At 38.3% G+C, this 20,964-nt stretch overlaps 2 protein-coding genes across 2 annotated transcripts in view; one reads left to right on the forward strand and one right to left on the reverse strand.

The window, feature by feature from the left end:
* Window positions 1-1,882: 1,882 nt before the first annotated feature.
* LOC133609719 (uncharacterized) lies at window positions 1,883-19,401 on the reverse strand. Its single transcript, XM_061965582.1, has 6 exons — window positions 19,192-19,401; window positions 12,219-12,266; window positions 4,631-4,741; window positions 4,444-4,560; window positions 4,214-4,295; window positions 1,883-2,132 (listed from the first exon to the last, which is right to left on the reverse strand). Exons 1-5 carry the CDS (start codon window positions 19,312-19,314, stop codon window positions 4,251-4,253), a joined length of 444 nt encoding a protein of 147 aa, XP_061821566.1. The 5' UTR covers window positions 19,315-19,401; the 3' UTR covers window positions 1,883-2,132; window positions 4,214-4,250.
* myripb (myosin VIIA and Rab interacting protein b) overlaps window positions 10,746-20,964 on the forward strand; it is a 387,218-nt gene continuing 376,999 nt past the window's right edge. The window contains exon 1 of the mRNA XM_061965577.2: window positions 10,746-10,849. The gene's annotated coding sequence lies outside the window, so the exon portion shown is untranslated. The remainder of the gene's footprint in view (window positions 10,850-20,964) is intronic.

Raw genomic sequence — 20,964 nt, forward strand, 5'->3', positions numbered from 1 at the left:
GCTCCTATTTTGGTGGCTTTTCCTCTTTTGTTGGTATTTTCCTGTAGCAGTTTCATGTCTTCCTTGAACGCTATTCTCCGCACCTGCTTTGTTTTCGCAATCAAGACTATTTAAGTTGTGCGGACGATATCCTTCTTTGTGGACATTGATTGTCATGTCATGTACGGATGTACTTTGTGGACGCTGTCTGCTTCACACGTCGTAAGTCTTTGCTGTCGTCCAGCATTCTGTTTTTGTTTACTTTGCAGCCAGTTCAGTTTGTTTCGTTCTGCATAGCCATCCCTAAGCTTCAATGTTAGATACCTTTTTACCTACACGCTGCCTCCCGCATATTGTGATCATGACAAACCATGTTTCCGACATCTACAAAGCAATTAGCTACCTGCTGCCACCTACTGATATGGAAGAGTAATACACGGTTACTCTGCCAAGCTCTAGACAGTACAGACACTCAACAACAGCACATTTGCGGATTATAATTACTGGTTTGCAAAAAAATATTTTTAACCCAATTAGGTGAAATGACATAATCTCCCACGGCACACCAGACTGTATCTCACGGCATACTAGTGTGCCGCGGCACAGTGGTTGAAAAACACTGCTCTTAGGTGCGCTCACGACTCGACAATGGGCCCTATAGTTAAGGAACACTGTCTTAATCAACCTCAGTCCTAAATACAAAAAGCAAACATGTCATATTTTTTCTTTATTTCAACCCTTTGAATGCCCACTTGGCTTTAAGTAAGTCATTTTTTTTAATTTAGAAACATTAGCATAAAATAAGTTAGAATCCATACAGTAAATAGTAAAGGGCTGGGATACTGTGGTAAAGATCAAGCCTAAATATACGTAAGATTAGTGAAAAACTAATTGCATTGTTGCTGTTTTCAATTTCAGGGTTTTATTTTGCAAAAAAATAGTACAAGTTGTCATATTTATTGCTTGGAATTAGATAGGACAATTTTGGTATGGATGATAACTTATTTTTTGCACATTTTTCATAATTGGATAACATACATTCTACCTCTTGCAGTCAAATTGTCGGACATTTTTGGAAATTTTAGTCTTGGACTTGGACTTAGACTTCCTTTTGTCATTCAAATTTGAACTTTACAGTACAGATAAGAACGGAATTTCGTTGCAATAGCTCATTGTAGTGCAGGATAAAAGAGCAATAAGGTGCAGATATAAATAAATAGATTACTGTGCAGATAAATATATTGCACTTTTGCATATGCATCCACGTTTATGGATGTATGTTATATTGTCTTTATATTCCAGCGAGTTTATCCGTTTTTGGGGGGAATTGAAGGGAATTGAAGGGATTATTATGATGCGTTCAAGAGTCTGATGGCCTGAGGGAAGAAGCTATTACATCTGCTACGGAGGCTGCGGAACCTCTTTCTAGAGTCCAGCAGTGAAAACAATCCTTGGTTGTTTTTTTTGCACATTTTTCATAATTAGATAACATGGGCATTCAAACATGTTTGCTATTTTTTTTTACATAAGAGTGAAGTTGATTCGGTGATCTGAGCAAAACATAGGCATTCAAACATGACATTGTTTGCTATTTTGGGTTCCAAGTCATCCTTTTCTCTACTTCCTGTAGCGGCTATGTGTACATCCATGTATTGTTACTGACACTTACTGTAAGTGACCAATGTATAGAATCCCAATCTCTTTGTTTGTGGGGATCCCTATTAGCTGTGCTCTTTAAAAAATACGCCATAGATTCGACTGGGCTGAATCTAACAAATCAGATTTGACTATGACAATCCTTAGTCCCTTGTCTTCATCGAACAAGTAAAGCGTCATTCCAGGGAAGAATAACATGGCTCAATGTTATGAACGTTGGAAAGCAAGAAGTACCAAGAAGTCTCATTCAAACTTTAATTGAAATCATACAATAACAAAACATTTCTGCAAAAATATACCCCTCAATATCTGATAAAATACAACAATAATGAATGCCATTTGGCTTCCTGTAAAATGCAGGCACCTACAAGTTAGAACCTTTGCATATACTTGCTGACAGACTAATAATAGATTATTTTACAGTGGCAGACACAAAATAACAAGTCTTTTTGTGTTCTTTAGGCTTCTTATTGTTGTCTGTCATTCTGCGGTTCTCCCTAGAAAGAAAACACACGTTAAAAATAATGTTTGATGGCCTTGTGTGTGTGTGTGTGTGTGTGTGTGTGTGTGTTCTTGTATTTCTACCCTTCTTGAGACGTCAACAAGGAAAAGTACCTTCCATATGAGGACCGGTGAACAAGTTAGGACATAAATCATGGTCCCAATTACGGCAAACCATTGCATCTAATAGAGAATGTCTGATTTGCACCCATGGTGGTGAAATCTATCAAAATTAGGGTGGTCCCAAAAAGGAGTGATTTTTCAAATTGACTGTGTCGGATTGTAGCTGAGATAGGCTCCAGCGCCCCCCGCGACCCCAAAGGGAATAAGCGGTAGAAAATGGATGGATGGATGGGTTTTAAAAGTGCTCCCCCTCTGGCCAACATATGTAATAACAAGTGTTATTAAGTGTTAGTAAAAATTGAAAGGCGACCCCTTTGGCGAAAAAAATAAAACAAAAATATGTATATAGAGACATACTGTAATAACTTGAAGTAAATAATGAAGATTAAAAACCAATTACAAACAAAAAATTCCCTGAAAAATAAATGAACTAAAAGCAGTCATTTTTTTACAATGTGTCGACTTTTTTCTAGTAAAATTGGGAACAATTTCTCATATTTTTCCTGTTTCTGTAATGTTGCATTATTTTCTCGTAAAAGGATTACCTTTTTTATGTAAAATGATTACTTTTTAATGCAAAATAGTAACATGTGTCATATAAAATTCAGACTTTTATCACAATATTGCCAATTTTGTTGTTGTTGTAAAATAGTGAAATTTTTTGAGTAAAATTATGACTTTTGTCATAATTTTGCCAAGTAAAATTCTGATTATTATAATATTGCCAAAATGTTTAAGTTTTCTTAAAATTGTGACTTTTGTCGAGTAAAATGACTTATTATAATACTGCCAAAACTCTAAGTTTTTCTTGTGAAATTCCAACTCATTTTTCACAACAACCTTTTTTATATTTGCATTAATGTTGTAAATACAAAACATTATATATCTAGAAAGGGTGGTCTTAAAAAGGTAGGCATTTTTCAGAAGTCTCAAGAAAGTAACAATACAAGAATGTGTGTTTGTGTTCTTGTATTTCTACCCTTCTTGAGACATCAACAAGGAAAAGTACTTTCCATATGAGGACCGGTGAACAAGTTAGGACATAAATCATGGTCCCAATACGGAAAACCATCACATCTCATAGAGAATGTCTCATTTGCACCCCTGGTGGTGAAATCTATCAAAATTAGGGTGGTCCCAAAAAGGAGGGATTTTTCAAATTGACTGTCGGTTTTAAAAGTGCTCCCCCTCTGGCCGACATATGTAATAACAAGTGTGTGTTAGAAATTGAAATGCGGCCCCGTTTGGCCAAAATTAATAAAAATAAATAAATGCAAATGTATATAGAGACATACTGTAATAACTTGAAGTAAATAATGACGATAAAAAAGCAATTACAAACTAAAAATAAATAAATAAAATAATTCACTAAAAGCGGTCTTTTTCTCACAATGTGTCGACTTTTTTCTCATAAAATTGGGAACAATTTCTCATATTCTTTCTGTTTCTGTGATATTGCAATATTTTCTCGTAAAATGATTACTTTTTTCATGTAAAATGATTACTTTTTAATACAAAATGGTGACGTGTCATATAAAATTCTGACTTTTGTCACCTTTTTTTTTTTTTGTTCTTCTAAAATAGTGACATTTTTTGAGTAAAATGATGACTTTTGTCATAATTTTGCCAAATGTGAAATCCCGATTATTATTATATTGCCAAAATTTGAAAGTTCTCTTGTAAAATTGTGACTTTTGTTGAGTAAAATTACGATGCTTTTCATAAAATCGCCAAAATTTTAAGCATTTTTTGTAAAACTGCGACTGCAAAATTCCAAATTTGATCATAATATCGCACAAATGTTAAATTTTGACTTGCGCTGAGTAAAATGACGACTTATTATAATACTGCCAAAATTCTGTCTGTCTGTCTGTCTGTCTGTCTGTCTGTCTGTCTGTGTGTGTGTGTGTGTGTGTGTGTGTGTGTGTGTGTGTGTGAGGGTACAATGACTCACCAGCACAGAGAAAGCCCCAGATGGACTGGACGTGGCCCTATTTGGGCGTCTTGTTCTTCACCTGTCTTCTGGCCCTGATCACCTGCAGGAGGACAGCCTGCTTTAATATTCAGTCTCGATATTACAATTCAGGAGCTTTGTGTGTGTGATCAGTGCCTGCATGCTGGACATTGATCTAAGCTCTTTGCCCCAGCTGTTTGTCTGCTCAGGGGGTTGCCATGGAGACTCACCTGTAGGGGGTTGGATTTCTTATCGTTGCTAAGGAGGGAAAAGGAGCCGACGCGGGATTTACGCTTGCTCTTTTTCTTATTGCCTGCTTGAGCCAAGTGTCGCCTGGACCTGTCAGCCTGGTGAAGGGGTTGACAATCAGACACATGGACTTCTTCATGTACATCCTTAAATGTGCACGGCCATTACCTGGATGAGAGCTTTTGGGAAGCCTCTAACATGGATGACCCCCGGGAGGCTGGAGTGGCTCAAGTGGGCGTGGCCTCTCCGCTCCGATTGTCTCTTGCGCCTGAGGAAAATCTACAGAATCCACACCCACGTTAATATAGGTCCCGTTTCCTCTCTTTTGTTAGCAGTCCACCTATACATGGAGTCAAATTCTCATAAAAACCCTTCCCTGCCTTTGCCATTGATCTGCACGTAAACAGGACATGATATTGATCCTGCCTGTGTGCCCTAACAAATGGGCTGTCAGCACAAGAGGCAACAGGTTTCCAATCTGAAATTGAAATTTATTACATTATGGCGCAGGCTCTTGACTTTGTCAGTAATTCATTTTGTGAGCAATATGCGCAAAAAGGTAGGCAGCGTGCTCAAAACTTAGATAAGTACACCATGGGTCGTGTTGCAGACTCCCTGGAAACAAAATAAGGGATACTGTTACTGTGCATGCGTATAACACGGAGACCATGTTCCGATTTAATCGTTCCTCGCCACATCACGCTTCAAATATTGCGGCTTAAAGGCCTGCTGAAATGCGATTTTCTTATTTAAACCGGGATAGCAGGTTCATTCTATGTGTGATACTTGATCATTTCGCGATATTGCCATATTTTTGCTGAAAGGATTTAGTAGAGAACGATAAAGTTCGCAACTTTTGGTCGCTGATAAAAAAGCCTTGCCTGTACCGGAAGTAGGAGACGATATGCGCGTGACGTCACAGGTTGTGGAGCTCCTCACATCTGCACATTGTTTACAATCATGGCCACCAGCAGCGAGAGCGATTCGGACCGAGAAAGCGACGATTTCCCCATTAATTTGAGCGAGGATGAAAGATTCGTGGATGAGGGAAGTGAGAGTGAAGGACTAGAGGGCAGTGGGAGCGATTCAGATAGGGAAGATGCTGTGAGAGGCGGGTGGGACCTGATATTCAGCTGGGAATGACTAAAACAGTAAATAAACACAAGACATATATATACTCTATTAGCCACAACACAACCAGGCTTATATTTAATATGCCACAAATTAATCCCGCATAACAAACACCTCCCCCCTCCCGTCCATATAACCCGCTAATACAACTCAAACACCTGCACAACACACTCAATCCCGCAGCCCAAAGTACCGTTCACCTCCCCAAAGTTCATACAGCACATATATTTCCCCAAAGTCCCCAAAGGTACGTACGTGACATGCACATAGCGGCACGCACGTACGGGCAAGCGATCAAATGTTTGGAAGCCGCAGCTGCATGCGAACTCACGGTACCGCGTCTGCGCATCCAACTCAAAGTCCTCCTGGTAAGAGTCTCTGTTGTCCCAGTTCTCCACAGGCCAATGGTAAAGCTTGACTGTCATCTTTCGGGAATGTAAACAATGAAACACCGGCTGTGTTTGTGTTGCTGCAGCCGCCCACAATACACCGCTTCCCACCTACAGCTTTTTTCTTTGCTGTCTCCATTGTTCATTGAACAAATTGCAAAAGATTCACCAACACAGATGTCCAGAATACTGTGGAATTTTGCGATGAAAACAGACGACTTAATAGCTGGCCACCATGCTGTCCCAAAATGTCCTCTACAATCCGTGACGTCACGCGCAGGCGTCATCATACCGAGACGTTTTCAGCAGGATATTTTGCGCGAAATTTAAAATTGCACTTTAGTAAGCTAACCCGGCCGTATTGGCATGTGTTGCAATGTTAAGATTTCATCATTGATATATAAACTATCAGACTGTGTGGTCGGTAGTAGTGGGTTTCAGTAGGTCTTTAACTACAGTAGGAAGGTTTACCTAACACATGGAACGTGACACATTGGGCGGTGCACAATACTTTTTAACCGCCAGATGGCAGTAGATTGTTAGGTATCTTAAAATGTGTTTTGTTGACCACAGCGTCAGTTGCTATGTAGAGCAGCGCTTTCCATCATTTTCAGCAGACTGCACTGCAAAATGATAAACCACACCCTCTTTGTCTCACGTGAGATATATAGAGCCATGTGACTCCCTTCACTCCTGTGCATCGTTAAACATTGGTGGTTTAACAGAACACATTTGTTTTAAAACTGTCTATATATTTTTTTATGATTACTAAGGTTATGTAATAAAAATATTTACCGTTTTTTTTACAGCGGTCGCTCGCCCTGCCTCGTCAACACGAATACGCATGGAGCCCGTGCAGACATACTAAAACAGTCCAATTTAGGCAACGAACAATTCGCAGTCATGTTGTTGTTATGATAGAATATACATTCAATGACGGCTAACGCTAACTATCCAAATCGTTATCATTAGATAACAACATCCAAAGCCAATGTGCGTGCATGTGTTATGTACGTACGTATTTACGTCGTTGCGTCCTAAATCAGGGGTGTCAAACTCATTTTAGATCGGGGGCCACATGGAGAAAAATCTACTTCCAAGTGGGCCGTACTGGTAAAATCACAGCACAATAACTTAAAAATGAAGACAACTTCAGATTGAAAAATAGAACAAGCACATTCTGGAAATGTACAAATCATAATGTTGTTGGGTTTATTCTCTCTTTATTTGTCATTTATATTTTCTGAATAAATGATGTGATAATGTTCATCAGTCAACTCATTGGTGTTAATTTTCAATCTATCAGGATGAAAAAAAATGGTAACACTTTAGTATGGGGAACATATTCACCATTAATTAGTTGCTTATTAACATGCAAATTAGTAACATATTGGCTCTTAATTAGTCATTATTAAGTACTTATTAATGCCTTATTCTGCATGGCCTTATTATACAACCAGTAAGCCATTAACTAAGAGTCTTCCCTCAATAACCTCAGAATTATTGCTTATTAGTAACCCTAATCCTAACCCTTACGTTCCCCTAGTGTCCAAATAACTCTAAATTAAGTATTTGTCACTTAGAATATGTTCACCATACTAAAGTGTTACCAAAAAATGATATCAAAATAAAATTACAGTATGTTATTTATGTAGTTTGATAATTTTCCTCGCCTGATGTACTAACATCCTGTGGTTTATTTTGTACATATGTAGCATCATCTACAAAGATACAAAGAATTGCTATTGCAACATCCAGTGGACGCATTTAGAACAGCTGTTTCTTTCATTCAAAAATTTCAGGTTAATTTTATTTACTTAGCAAACTCATCCCGAGGGCCGGATAAAACCTGTTCTCGGGCCTGATCCGGCCCTCGGGCCGTACGTTTGACACCCCTGTCTTAGATGATCTAAGAGGGTGGGATGTACTGTGTGAAATACATTGGAAAGTTAGTGGTCTCTAGGCATCTGTGTGAATGTTGCAAACAGTCCCATTATTTCTTATTTATGTCGTATATATATTACAGTGAGGGCTGCATTCAGCTATCGATTATTTTAGGAATCGAGTAATTGGATAAAACACACTTCATAGCCTCAATGCGTATTTTAGAGAAAATGATTCAAAAACTTTTTTTTTTGCTTGCCATAACCTTCAATCTTTTTTTTTTAAATAATAAATGCACATCATCAACATTGAAGTTGTACTTTAAACTAGAGATGTTTGATAATATCGGTATGCGGTAAAATGTAATATCGGAAATTATCGGTATCGTTTTTTTTATTTTTTTATTTTTTATTTTTTTTATTAAATCAACATAAAAAACACAAGATACACTTACAATTAGTGCACCAACCCAAAAAAACTCCCTCCCCCATTTACACTCATTCACACAAAAGGGTTGTTTCTTTCCGTTATTAATATTCTGCTTCCTACATTATATATCAATATATATCAATACAGTCTGCAAGGGATACAGTCCGTAAGCACACATGATTGTGTGTGCTGCTGGTCCACTAATAGTACTAACCTTTAACAGTTAATTTTACTCATTTTCATTAATTACTAGTTTCTATGTAACTATTTTTATATTGTTTTACTTTATTTTTCATTCAAGAAAATGTTTTTAATTTATTTATCTTATTTTATTTTATTAATTAAAAAAAAAAAGTATCTTATCTTCACCATACCTGGTTGTCCAAATTAGGCATAATAATGTGTAAATTCCACGACTGCATATATCAGTTGATATCGGTATTGGTAATTAAAGAGTTGGACAATATCGGAATTTCGGATATCGGCAAAAAGCCATTATCGGACTTCCCTACTTTAAACTTCTGTGCATTAATAAAAATTAAAAAGCCCCCCGCAAAAAAGGGTGCTCTCGAGGTCTTGCAGAAACTATGTCTGCTTATTCAAAGCTCTGGGCACTTAGATAAATACATGTTATTAGTTAGACTCAGTAAGTGATTGCTAAATTGATCTAATTAATCAATTTAATCCATTAATTGTCGCAACCCTAATTACACTGCAGTATGTGTCTTATGTTTCTTTTATTATGTTGTGGCGATCGATAAAGATATTCACCTAGCACAGGGGTCGGCAACCCGCGGCTCTAGAGCCGCATGCGGCTCTTTAGCGCCGCCCTAGTGGCTCTCTGGAGCTTTTTCAAAAATGTATGAAAAATGGAAAAAGATGAAGGGGGAAAATATATTTTTTGTTTTAATATGGTTCCTGTGGGAGGACAAACATGACACAAACCTCCCTAATTGTTATAAAGCACACTGTTTATATTAAACATGCTTCACTGATTCGAGTATTTGGCGAGTGCCGTTTTGTCCTACTAATTTTGGCGGTCCTTGAACTCACCGTAGTTTGTTTACATGTATAACTTTCTCCGACTTTCTAGGACGTGTTTTATGCCACTTCTTTTTCTATCTCATTTTGTCCACCAAACCTTTAAGGTTGTGCATGAAAGGTGAGTTTTGTTGATGTTATTGACTTGTGTGGAGTGCTAATCAGACATATTTGGTCACTGCATGACTGCAAGCTAATCGATGCTAACATGCTATTTAGGCTAGCTATATGTACATATTGCATCATTATGCCTCATTTGTAGCTATATTTGAGGTCATTTAGTTTCCTTTAAGTCCTCTTAATTCAATTTATATCTCATGACACACTATCTGTATGTAATATGGCTTTTATTTTTTTGCGGCTCCAGATAGATTTGTTTTTGTATTTTTGGTTCAATATGGCTCTTTCAACATTTTGGGTTGCCGACCCCTGACCTAGCAGGACTTTGGTTTTCGGGTTAAGGGTGAACAATGCTGACAATAACAACGTGACTCTATCTGCACCGTGACTTTTTGATGGACTGCATCTTCAACCCCTGCCTCATCAATAACACACCGCCACGTCGGTGAGACTTTACCGCGAGCGATGTTAAAGACTAGACGCAAGACGGACCAGTACGAACAAGACTGCTATCAGCTATCAGCAGCTTCTCCGTGCAATGTTAAGTGGAAATTAACTCTGTTGATGCACTTTCGACATCATCGTCTCTACATGACATTTGTCAGCCTTTGGCATGAGCGATGTGTAATGACAAGGCGGGACACGCAATGCTAACAACCCAGAATGATAACAAGACTGCAAATAGTCATATCTGCGACTGTCAAGTTGACCAAACTCTAGCAGAACAACTTACATCCGTGGATTCAGCACATTAAAGCCCAGTTCTTAGAGGAATTACGCAGGATGTGATGAAGTATTTTGACGTTATGGCTGTGTTGTAGTGGCCGGGTGACTGCCTTGGATAGCAATGACACTTGGACGATTCTCTGGGCTACCGGTGAATACTGTAATCTACAGTAAAACACACTCAAGGCTACTATATTGGCTGAAACTGTTATGATCCGCTGCCCGGATCATAGTTTGTTTACGTTGTTTAGTCACTTGTGTTTTCAGCACCTCTTGATTTTGTTTGTTTCAGTTGCCATGACGGCAGATTGCACACACCTGCCTCTGGTTAGTGTTTGGGACGCTCACCTGTTGTCCGGGCACTAATCAGAGGGCTATTTAGTCTTTGCCCTGGCCTCACTCGGTCTGGCTTCCTAGTTTGCTTTATGTAACGACTATTTTGTATACCTGCGAGCTTACACGCTAGACTCTTTGCTTGCTAGCTCCCACGCTAGTCCCTTTGGTTTTGCCTTAAGTGCTATGAGCCCGTTTTTGTTTGTTCCCGTATGATTTAGTTCTTTAATAAATCATTTCCTACCTGCACGCTGTGTCCGAAGCCCGTCTGCATTCCTGGGAGAACAACCCCGCATCATCATGCACCCCGATCGTCACAGAAACCAGTGTAAAGGTGACTATATGGATGTTATATTATGTTTAGAGGGCTCTAAAACATATTTAGCAGGTCATTGAAAGTTTTTAATGCTCTATGACAATGTTCGATTTATTATTATTAATCCTACTTTGTGAAAATGTGTTTCACAGTCAGGTCTGGAACCAATTAGCCTTAATAAATAATAATTGGATTTATGACATTTTGCATGACTATTGTTCCCTAATAAATCATATATGCCATCATTTAATAGGTTGTAGTTTCAAACATGGATATTAATTCAAGATTTAAGATTGTTTATTGTCATATGCACAGTTAAACAGACAGTTTGCCGTACAATGAAAATATTACCTTGCTAGGCCACCCTTCAACAAGTCACACGGTACTTAGCTAAAAATAAAAAATAAAAATGTATATACAAGGCACAGTAAGTAACATAAGATTATTGCACATTCTGATTGACAGTCAACAGTTTAAATAGGAAGGTGACATTTGGTCACAGCAGCAGTTAAAGTGTCTTTAGTGATCAAAGGTGAAAAGTGTCTACAGTGATGGTTCACAGTTCGGGGGTGGTCATGGTAGCTGTCTTTTGTTCATTAAAGGACAAAATACACAAATATAGCCATATTCAATCCAATGATTGAACTATTCCTTCAATAGGGATGAAGGTTAAAACTTAAAAAAATATTATTATTATTGACAAAATCCTTGGTAGTCATTAAGTCATTTTACAAACTATTTCGGATTCCCTCGGTAATACGGGACAAAATGCAACCCCCTTTAACACAGGACACAGGTTTGTTTCGAAACTATTTTCCTCCCCATTAGTCTTTTTTTTTTCCTTCATACATTTGTGGTGCCACCTAATGTACGTGTTGTGCTCAAAATGCTTTGGAAGTCCCTTAAAAATGTGTGTACCAAACTTAATGGCGGGTGTTTTTGTAGAGCCCATTGAGATGTGTGAGAAAATTCAAGTCAGTCTGGCATACAGGATTAACCTTGGGGCGTTTTATTTAATTGTGCCCGTTTTTCGTGGCATTGCAGCATTTGGCTATTGAGCGTTGACATATGATTGGAACATGCATCAAGTCATTCCGCTTCTAGTTCCTAGTTGCCGGGAAGCCAGATTGCTCATCTGGGCTCGACTATGTTTCCATGGTCACGCCACCATAGCTTTATTACAACATGTATCACTAATACAATCTTGATACCGCTGACAGACGCCATGTACTGTAGGTGATTTGCATTTCACGGTGAATGGAAGATTCAACCAAGCTACACCTGGTTTCCTTTTCCTCACTTGTTTATCTTCATGAGGCATAATTGCCGTGTGTGTGTGTGTGTGTGGGGGGGGGGGGGGGGGGGGGGGGGGGGGGGGGGCACGTACCTGTTCTTCATATGCAGGTGGTGGCCTCTGCAGCCTTTGGTCACCAGTCTGAGGGGCAGAAAGACAAATCATTTCCCATTATAATATGATAACATGAGGCTATTTTTGCATTAATCAGTGGTAGACCCAGAAAAATACAAACAAAAATTCATGTATGCTAATACAAAAGGCGTATTAACACTAGTAAATAATCCTTTATAAAAACCCTGAATACACACGGTGATCCGGATCAATTCAAAATCTATTGTTCTTTTTTTTTTTTTCAATTTGTGATATTTCCTAAAAGTTTAATCAGGAATAAAGTACCATATTTTGCGGAGTATAAGTCGCACCGGAGTATAAGTCGCACCTGCCTAAAATGCATAATAAAGAAGGAAAAAAACATATACCGGTAAGTTGCATTTTTTGGGGAAACTTATTTGATAAAACCCAACACCCAGAATAGACATTTGAAAGACAATTCAAAATAAATAAAGAATAGTGAACAACAGGCTGAATAAGTGTACGTTATATGAGGCATAAATAACCAACTGAGAACGTGCCTGGTATGTTAACGTAACATATTATGGTAAGAGTCATTCAAATAACTATAACATATAGAACATGCTATACGTTTACCCAAACAATCTGTCACTCCTAATCACTAAATCCGATGAAATCTTATACGTCTAGTCTCTTACGTGAATGAGCTAAATAATATTTGATATTTTACGGTAATGTGTTAATAATTTCACACATAAGTCGCTCCTGAGTATAAGTCGCACCCCCGGCCAAACTATGAAAAAAAACCTGCAACTTATAGTCCGAAAAATACGGTAATTAATCGAATGATTAATGAAAGTGCTATGTTAAAAGTTAAAGTACCACTGATAGTCGCACACACACTAAGTGTGGTGAAATTAAGCTCTGCATTTGACCCATCCCTTTGTTCCACCCCCTGGGAGGTGAGGGGAGCAGTGAGCCGCGCTCGGGAATCATTTTGGTGATTTAACCCCCAAGGGAGGTAATGGGTCCCATTGTTAGTTTTTGGTATGACTCGGCCAGGGGTTTGAACTCACAACCTACTGATCTAACCACAAGGCCACTGGGCAGGCTTTTTGTCTGGGCCTGTTTGTTTTCTTTGTGTCAACGGAGTAAACCGTCTTGTCAGTCATCCACTCTCTTTATCTCTGTGGATGGAGGTGGGACTTCAAGCAATATACACGCAGTGAAGTTCCACCTCCTAACGTTAAATGTAAGGTAACGTGATAGAAATGATCCGGATCCACCCCCAAAATCGAACCACTTGTTCCCATTTCGGACATTTGAAAACTAACTGACAGAAATGCAATATTGCACAGTTCCACAGTGTGGAAGGGGATTCAAATGGCCCCATTCCTCGCGGTTTACCTGACACATGAAACATGACAAATTGGGGGAGTGCACTATACATCATAGCCGCCAGACGGCAGCAGAGTGTTGAGTATGTTGAAATGTGTTGTGTGGCAATTGACCACAGCGTCAGTTGTTTTATGGAGTGGCGCTTTCCATCATTTTCAGCAAACTGCATTGGAAAAATGATTTTACCCCCCCGCCTTCCTCTAATGCGAGATCCACCCAGGAATGAGGCCATATGAATCCCTTCCCTACTGTATACTGTAGAAGTGTGGTTGTCATATATTAGAAATAATGTTCTATATTACTTTGCATATTTCTAAATGTGGACCAGTAAAAGCTCAAAGTAAACATGCTTTTTTTTGCACATGAGTTCATTTAAACTGAGCTTCTGCTGCAAACATTGTGAGTAAGACTGCCTAACTTTTATGCTCAAAATACACTTTTTTTTTAATTCAATAGGATACAAGGGTGTCTCAAAAAATGGACTAAAATAATTCCAAATGCAATACAGTACATTTTCAAATGAACTTGTGCTAAAGTTTTGGGACACATTTGCATATACTGGATAAGAAAGTGTCTCCAAACGTTTGACTAATACTGTATTTCACTCCATTTTACGCACAAATAAGCTTGGTGGAAGCCACTTAGCCAACTTCAACTAAAGCAAAGTAACATCTGCCTTAAATGTTATACGTATAAGCATGCACACACTGCAATTACCTTTCCAAGAACTTACTGCAGAAAAAGCACATAAATGTGGTACGAGCTTCCTCGGATGGAAGAGAGTCCTTTCAACTACCGCAGCTGTACAATGCATATATAGTCAAGATGAGGACAAAGCACCACGTCCACAGCAAAACCAGCAACCGCACGTTTGAAGTCAAACAGTCAGTGGCCACATAAAACAACAGACGGATTTTTATTTTGTTCCACGCTGGGTTTATTTTTGGTGTGCTGTGAAAACCATCACAATGAAATGCTGTTTCTGTTAGAAAATCTAATTATATGTCTTTGCTGTTCAGGGTTATTTTGTCTGCTGGGATCTTGGAGCAAACCTGACCGCTATTGTCGTCACACACACACACACACACACACACACACACACACACACACACACACACACACACACACACACACACACACACACACACACACACACACACACACACACACACACACACACACACACACACACACACACACTTTTTTGTATTTTTTACCTTCTTGAGACCTCCGAAAAATGCCTACCTCTTTCGGACCACACTTTCGAAATATTTAAAGATTTGTATTTACAACATTAGTAATATATACATACTATGCACATATAAAAAAGCTTGTTGTGAAAAATTTGTTGGAACTTCAGAAGAAAAAGGTCACAATTTCACAAGAAAAACTTCGAATTTGGACAGTACCGGTATTATAATAAGTCGTAATTTTACTCAACGCAAGTCAAAATTTTACAAGAAAACTGAAAATTTGTGCAATATTATGATAAAAGTTGGAATTTTACTCAAACAGTCGCAATTTTACAAGAAAAGCTTAAAATTTTGGCAATTTTATGAAAAGAGTCATAATTTTACTTGACAAAAGTCACAATTTTAGAAAAAAAATTAAACATTTTGGCAATATTATAATAATCATTGGAATTTTGCTTGGCAAAATGATGACAAAAGTCATCATTTTACTCAAAACATTTCACTATTTTACGAGAACAAAAAAATGTGCAATATTGTGATACAAATCCAAATTTTATGACAAATGTCACCATTTTGCATTAAAGAGTACTAATTTTACATTAAAAAAAATGTATGAGAAAATATTACAGAAACAGAAAGAATATGAGAAATTGTTCCCAATTTTATCAGAAAAAAGTCGACACAATGTGAGAAAAAGACTGCTTTTTAGTTGCATTTTTTATTTTTTGTTTGTAATTGGTTTTAAATCTTCATTAATTACTTCAAGTTATTACAGTATGTCTCTATATACATATTTACTTTATTTTTTAAATTAATTTTGGCCAAAAGGGGCGCATTTCAATTTCTCACACACACTTGTTATTACATATGTTGGCGAGAGGGGGAGCACTTCAAGTTTTTACACACACACTTGTTATTTCATATGTTGACCAGAAGGGGAGCACTTTTAAAACCGACACAGTCAATTTGAAAAATCCCTCCTTTTTGGGACCACCTTAATTTTGATAGATTTCACCACCATGGGTGCAAATGAGACATTCTCTATTAGATGCAATGGTTTTCCGTATTGGGACCATGATTTATGTCCTAACTTGTTCACCGGTCCTCATATGGAAGGTAATTTTCCTTGTTGATGTCTCAAGAAGGGTAGAAATACAGGAACACACACACACACACACACACACACACACACACACACACAAGCATGCACACAATCCCACGCACACACACACTTTTCCTGGAGTCACATTGAAAGCACACACAACAGATAAAAATACTGTAATGCATAGTTTTTACAGATAATATGGTTCTCATGTTTCTCACCATACTCATGCTCCAATGCCTTTATGCCCATCCTCTGATTAAAAACGTGCGTCTCAATACTTTTTTCCATATATTCCATGAGCATTAGACCCTAATTGAAGTACATATGGTACTTATTATACTTTATTAAATTAATGGAAACATTTAGTAGTTAAATACTGTAGAGCAGTGGTTCTCAAACTTGGTATACCACCTCAGGAAACACTTGGCTCTCCAAATGCCACTAATGACCGACATTAAAGTACTTTAGCGTAGTATGCGTAAGTATTCATTAAAAACAAGGCAGAGGTTTATATAGTATCTTTAAAATTTTTGGCCACTGTGACATTACACACAGTTTGAACAGTAACACTGTGTTTGAAAATAGGAAAATGAAACACTGTACTTTATTCAAGTGATTCTTTGGCGTACCACTAGATGAAGCACGCGTACCAAGTACCACAGTTTGGGAAACACTTCTATAGAGTATTAGATGCATTATATAGTGGTATAGGAAAAAGTTGATTCAGATCCGAATTGCAATTCTTATTCATTCCAAATCTGAATTGATTCATAATTTTGAAGAATCGATTAAAACATTGTTTTTTTAGAATGACTTTTCAAAAAAAATTTTTTTTAGACTGCAGGTAGAGGAGCTTTTTTAACCTGTAACACGTTTTGAAAAGCTTTTATTATTATTATTATTATTTTTTTTTTACAGAATAAAATATTGTAGGAATGGGTTTGACTAAAGAATCGAATTATCACCCCGACAGTATCAATCGTAAGTTGTTATAAGATTCACATCCCGAAATACTACCAGGGTGTCCACATTTTTTCCACCAAGGGCGGCATAATAAGTCAAACGAAGCTCGGGGGCCGTTTTTTTTCTTCTCATTTTGTTAAAAAAATAAATATTATCCAACTTTTTGTCCTGCAATCATCATTTTGACTTATTATCTGTTACAATTTTGTAAATGTATAATTTTATTTTTATTTATATGTATATATTTACTGTAATATCAATCATAGTATTTTTTGTATAAGTTTTTTATTATAATTAAAAAAAAAATTATAAAACATTTAAAAGATTTAAAATAATGTTTTTATGTCTGCGACATAAGATAACATAAAATACAGGCCAAAAGGTTATGTGGCAACGGAGAATATGAAACGTAATGAGAAAAAAGTTTAATGGCTTTTTGCCATTTTATAACTATTGTTAAAAGGGGAGCAGCACTTTTTTTCCCCTAATTGTGCCTATGGTTCAAAATCATTAATGGAGACAAGACAAAAGTTTTATTTTTTCCGCTTTCTAACATACAAAAATTGTCTTGTTCTCAGTGGCTAGCAATGCAGCTAATGGGAGCAATCAATTCTACCTCTAAATCACTTTAAAAATGCATTCAACAACCGTCAACAATACTTAATTTACGTTCCGTAACCTGTTTAATAACCAAACTGTAGTGACATTGTTATTGTAAGTGAACAGTGAAGAACTCTTTTTTGTAGCGTATGCTAACTAGGCTGACCATATTCTGAAATCCCAAAAAGAGGACACATACTGTATATGCGTACCAAGGCGGACAGCACGGTAAATATTGAACAAATTACATATTGTTATGAACATGTTTGTTACTACATTATATAAATACTTGCAGTGTGTATACAAAACATTGATGGAGGGGTTTGAAGTTGTTTTAGAGGGCTTTGAAGGCTACAATGGTGACTCCTATTAGCTGCATTTTCCAAGCGTTTTTTATCATCTTTAAAATAAAAAAAATAAAAAAGGCGTGTGTTCTTGTCCCTCATAATGATTGTGAACGATAGGCAAAATTCCCCCCAAAATGCAGTTTCCCTTCAGTTAAACAGCAGCCCAGCATCCTTTGACTTCTCTTGGTAGAAAAAGTTTGGCAAAAAAATTTACAAATATAGCCTTATTCACTCCAAAGATTGAAATATTCCTTCAGAAGGGATGAAGGTTAAAACTTAAAAAAATATTATTACTATTATTGAAAAAATGTAAGAAAAATCCCCTGTAGTCATTAAGCAATTTTACAGGCACATTTTTAAAAAACGAAACTCAGTTGACAGTAAAAAGTCGTTGTCGCAAGTGTTGTATATGAATTTAAACCATAACCAAGCATGCATCACTACAGCTCTTGTCTCAAAGTAGGTGTACTGTCACCACCTGTCACATCACGCCCTGACCTATTTGGAGTTTATTGCTATTTTCCTGTGTGTAGTGCTTTAGTTCTTGTCTTGCGCTCCTATTTTGGTGGCTTTTTCTCTTTTTTTGGTATTTTCCAGTAGCAGTTTCATGTCTTCCTTTTGAGCGATATTTCCTGTATCTACTTTGTTTTAGCAGTCAAGAATATTTCAATTGTTTTTATCCTTCTTTGTGGGGACATTGTTGATTGTCATGTACATTGTGGGCGCCGTCTTTGCTCCACAGTAAGTCTTTGCTGTCGTCCAGCATTCTGTTTTTGTTTACTTTGTAGCCAGTTCAGTTTTAGTTTTGTTCTGCATAGCCTTCCCTAAGCTTCAATGCCTTTTCTTAGGGGCACTCACCTTTTGTTTATTTTTGGTTTAAGCATTAGATACCTTTTTACCTGCACACTGCCTCCTGCTGTTTCCGACATCTACAAAGCAATTAGCTTCTGGCTGCCACCTACTGATATGGAAGAGTATTACACGGTTACTCTGCCGAGCTCTAGACAGCACAGACACTCAACAACACATCATTTGCAGACTATAATTACTGGTTTGCAAAAAATATTTTCAACCCAAATAGGTGAAATTAGATAATCTCCCACGGCACACCAGACTGTATCTCACGGCACACTAGTGTGCCGCGGCACAGTGGTTGAAAAACAAGCATATAGAGTGGATATCAGATGGGTAAAGTTGTGTCCTGTTGTTATTTCCCAGTGTTGTTTTACAAGATTAGTTGTTCTAAGTGTCATTTATTGTCTTTGGGTGAATGACAACATGATACTGATAGAACAAGTTGTGACCACAGCACGCAGTGTTATAGGAAATGTTCAACGAGGTCAAGGCAGTGCTCCTCGCATTAGAAGAAGACGACGACGTCTTACCTGCTCGTCGGCCGTCTGTGTGTTGACGCACAAGTCGGCCTTGCTTCCTGCCGAGCAGTCGAGCGCATGAGACAGCAGACTCGCCTGCAGGCACAGCAGACACAGCCACGCAGTAAAGCCCATGATCCAGTCCTGGAATAAGAGTGTTCCCAGCCCCTGTCTGCTCCTCGCTTTATACTCTCGGCTCCTCTAATGAGGACCAGATGCAGGGGAACTTGCGTCTATGCCAGCTTCACGCAGACACGCAGCCCACCGCAAAAACCGAGCGCTCCACGCCAGCCTGTGGCCTGCGGTCCTGCGCAAACATGTCAGATATCTCCCGCCGATATCAACCTTTATGAGCGGCAACAATTGGGAAAAATCCACGTTTATGTTCTTTGCACATGCACTCGTGCACTTAATTTGACTACAGGAAGCACATTTGGAAACTCACATAAACTGTTTTAATAATTACAGTGGGGCTCACATTGAGGAAGCACTTAACACTCCTTTTTTTTTTTTTTTTTTTTTTTACAGAAAGAATGCATCTCCTGGACAGGAGGACAAGTAGTGCATGAATAGGCCGCCTGTCTTAAGGTGTGTTGATGGAAGGAGTGACTGAGGGAGTAAGAGCAGGATAGGACGCTAATGTCTTCAAGCCTGGAGCACTTAGTCACTGAGGAATCGGAAACATGTGCCGCTGAGAAAAGGGAAAATGACTAAATGTGTTTAATTTCCTTTCCGAGTTAAGCCCTTTGTGCACTTTCCTGACGTACCAGTGAAAGATGTGCTTGTTGCTAAACCAAGCTTCCTTGCAAGACCTGATATGAGATATGTTCCGCATGCGGGCTGGGTTATTGCAAACGGCTGCCAAGCGAGACCACAACTGCAGAGCGACGGATGGGAGGGACGTTCAAGAGTGCAAAAAATGACCCCGTTGTTCTTGGCGGGTCGAGCCGGAATGGACTGGAGTGGACAAATAGTGAGCTGTTTCACCGAGCGCGTCATTTCAGCTTGTTTTTCTGGGGGATGTTCAAGTCACAACTGACCGTCTGAAGGCCAAACGGTCAGATTCTGCACTGAAATGTCTCATGAAAACATCTGCAGGATAAAATGATGCAAAGCCATTCTGTGCCTCTGCAACAATGGTCGTGCCCGAAGACCGCTTCAAGGGTTGGAATTGGGGGTTAAAACACCAAAATTGATTAACGGGCGCGGCACCGCTGCTGCCCACTGCTCCCCTCACCTCCCAGGGGGTGAACAAGGGGATGGGTCAAATGCAGAGGACACATTTCACCACACCTAGTGTGTGTGTGTGTGTGTGTGTGTGTGTGTGTGTGTGTGTGTGTGACAATCAATGGTACTTTTTTGACTACACATCCCTACTAGCATGAGCCAGTGAGCTACAAGCCCTGTCAACCCCTTGTCCAGCACAGCTCTTAAGGCAGACATATTAGACTAAATTGTTTTGGGGGCCACATTTCCAGAAAACTGAGGACCAGGGGCTGAACTATATCATTCTTAGACTAAGACTTAGACAAACTTTAATGATCCACAAGGGAAATTGTTCAACACAGTAGCTCAGTTACAAAGGATGGAAAGTGTAAGGATGGAAAGGATAATGCAGGTATAAAGTAGACTAAAAATTAGAGATGTCCGATAATGGCTTTTTTGCCGATATTCGATATTGTCCAACTCTTAATTACCGATACGGATATATACAGACCTGCACATAGTCTGGACTGTATACAAATGCTTATTTTTAATGTAATGTAATGTAATTTTGTTTACAGA

Source organism: Nerophis lumbriciformis, linkage group LG07, assembly GCF_033978685.3.
Source record: "Nerophis lumbriciformis linkage group LG07, RoL_Nlum_v2.1, whole genome shotgun sequence".
Classification (NCBI taxonomy): domain Eukaryota; kingdom Metazoa; phylum Chordata; class Actinopteri; order Syngnathiformes; family Syngnathidae; genus Nerophis; species Nerophis lumbriciformis.

Excerpts from the sequence above, each read along its gene's own strand:
- LOC133609719 (XM_061965582.1), bottom strand. The coding sequence starts at position 19,314 with ATGGGCTTTACTGCGTGGCTGTGTCTGCTGTGCCTGCAGGCGAGTCTG. Across the intron at positions 4,561-4,630 it reads TCCCAAAAGCTCTCATCCAG|GCTGACAGGTCCAGGCGACA; the intron begins GTAATGGCCGTG and ends CCCCTTCACCAG. Across the intron at positions 4,296-4,443 it reads AGAAATCCAACCCCCTACAG|GTGATCAGGGCCAGAAGACA; the intron begins GTGAGTCTCCAT and ends GTCCTCCTGCAG.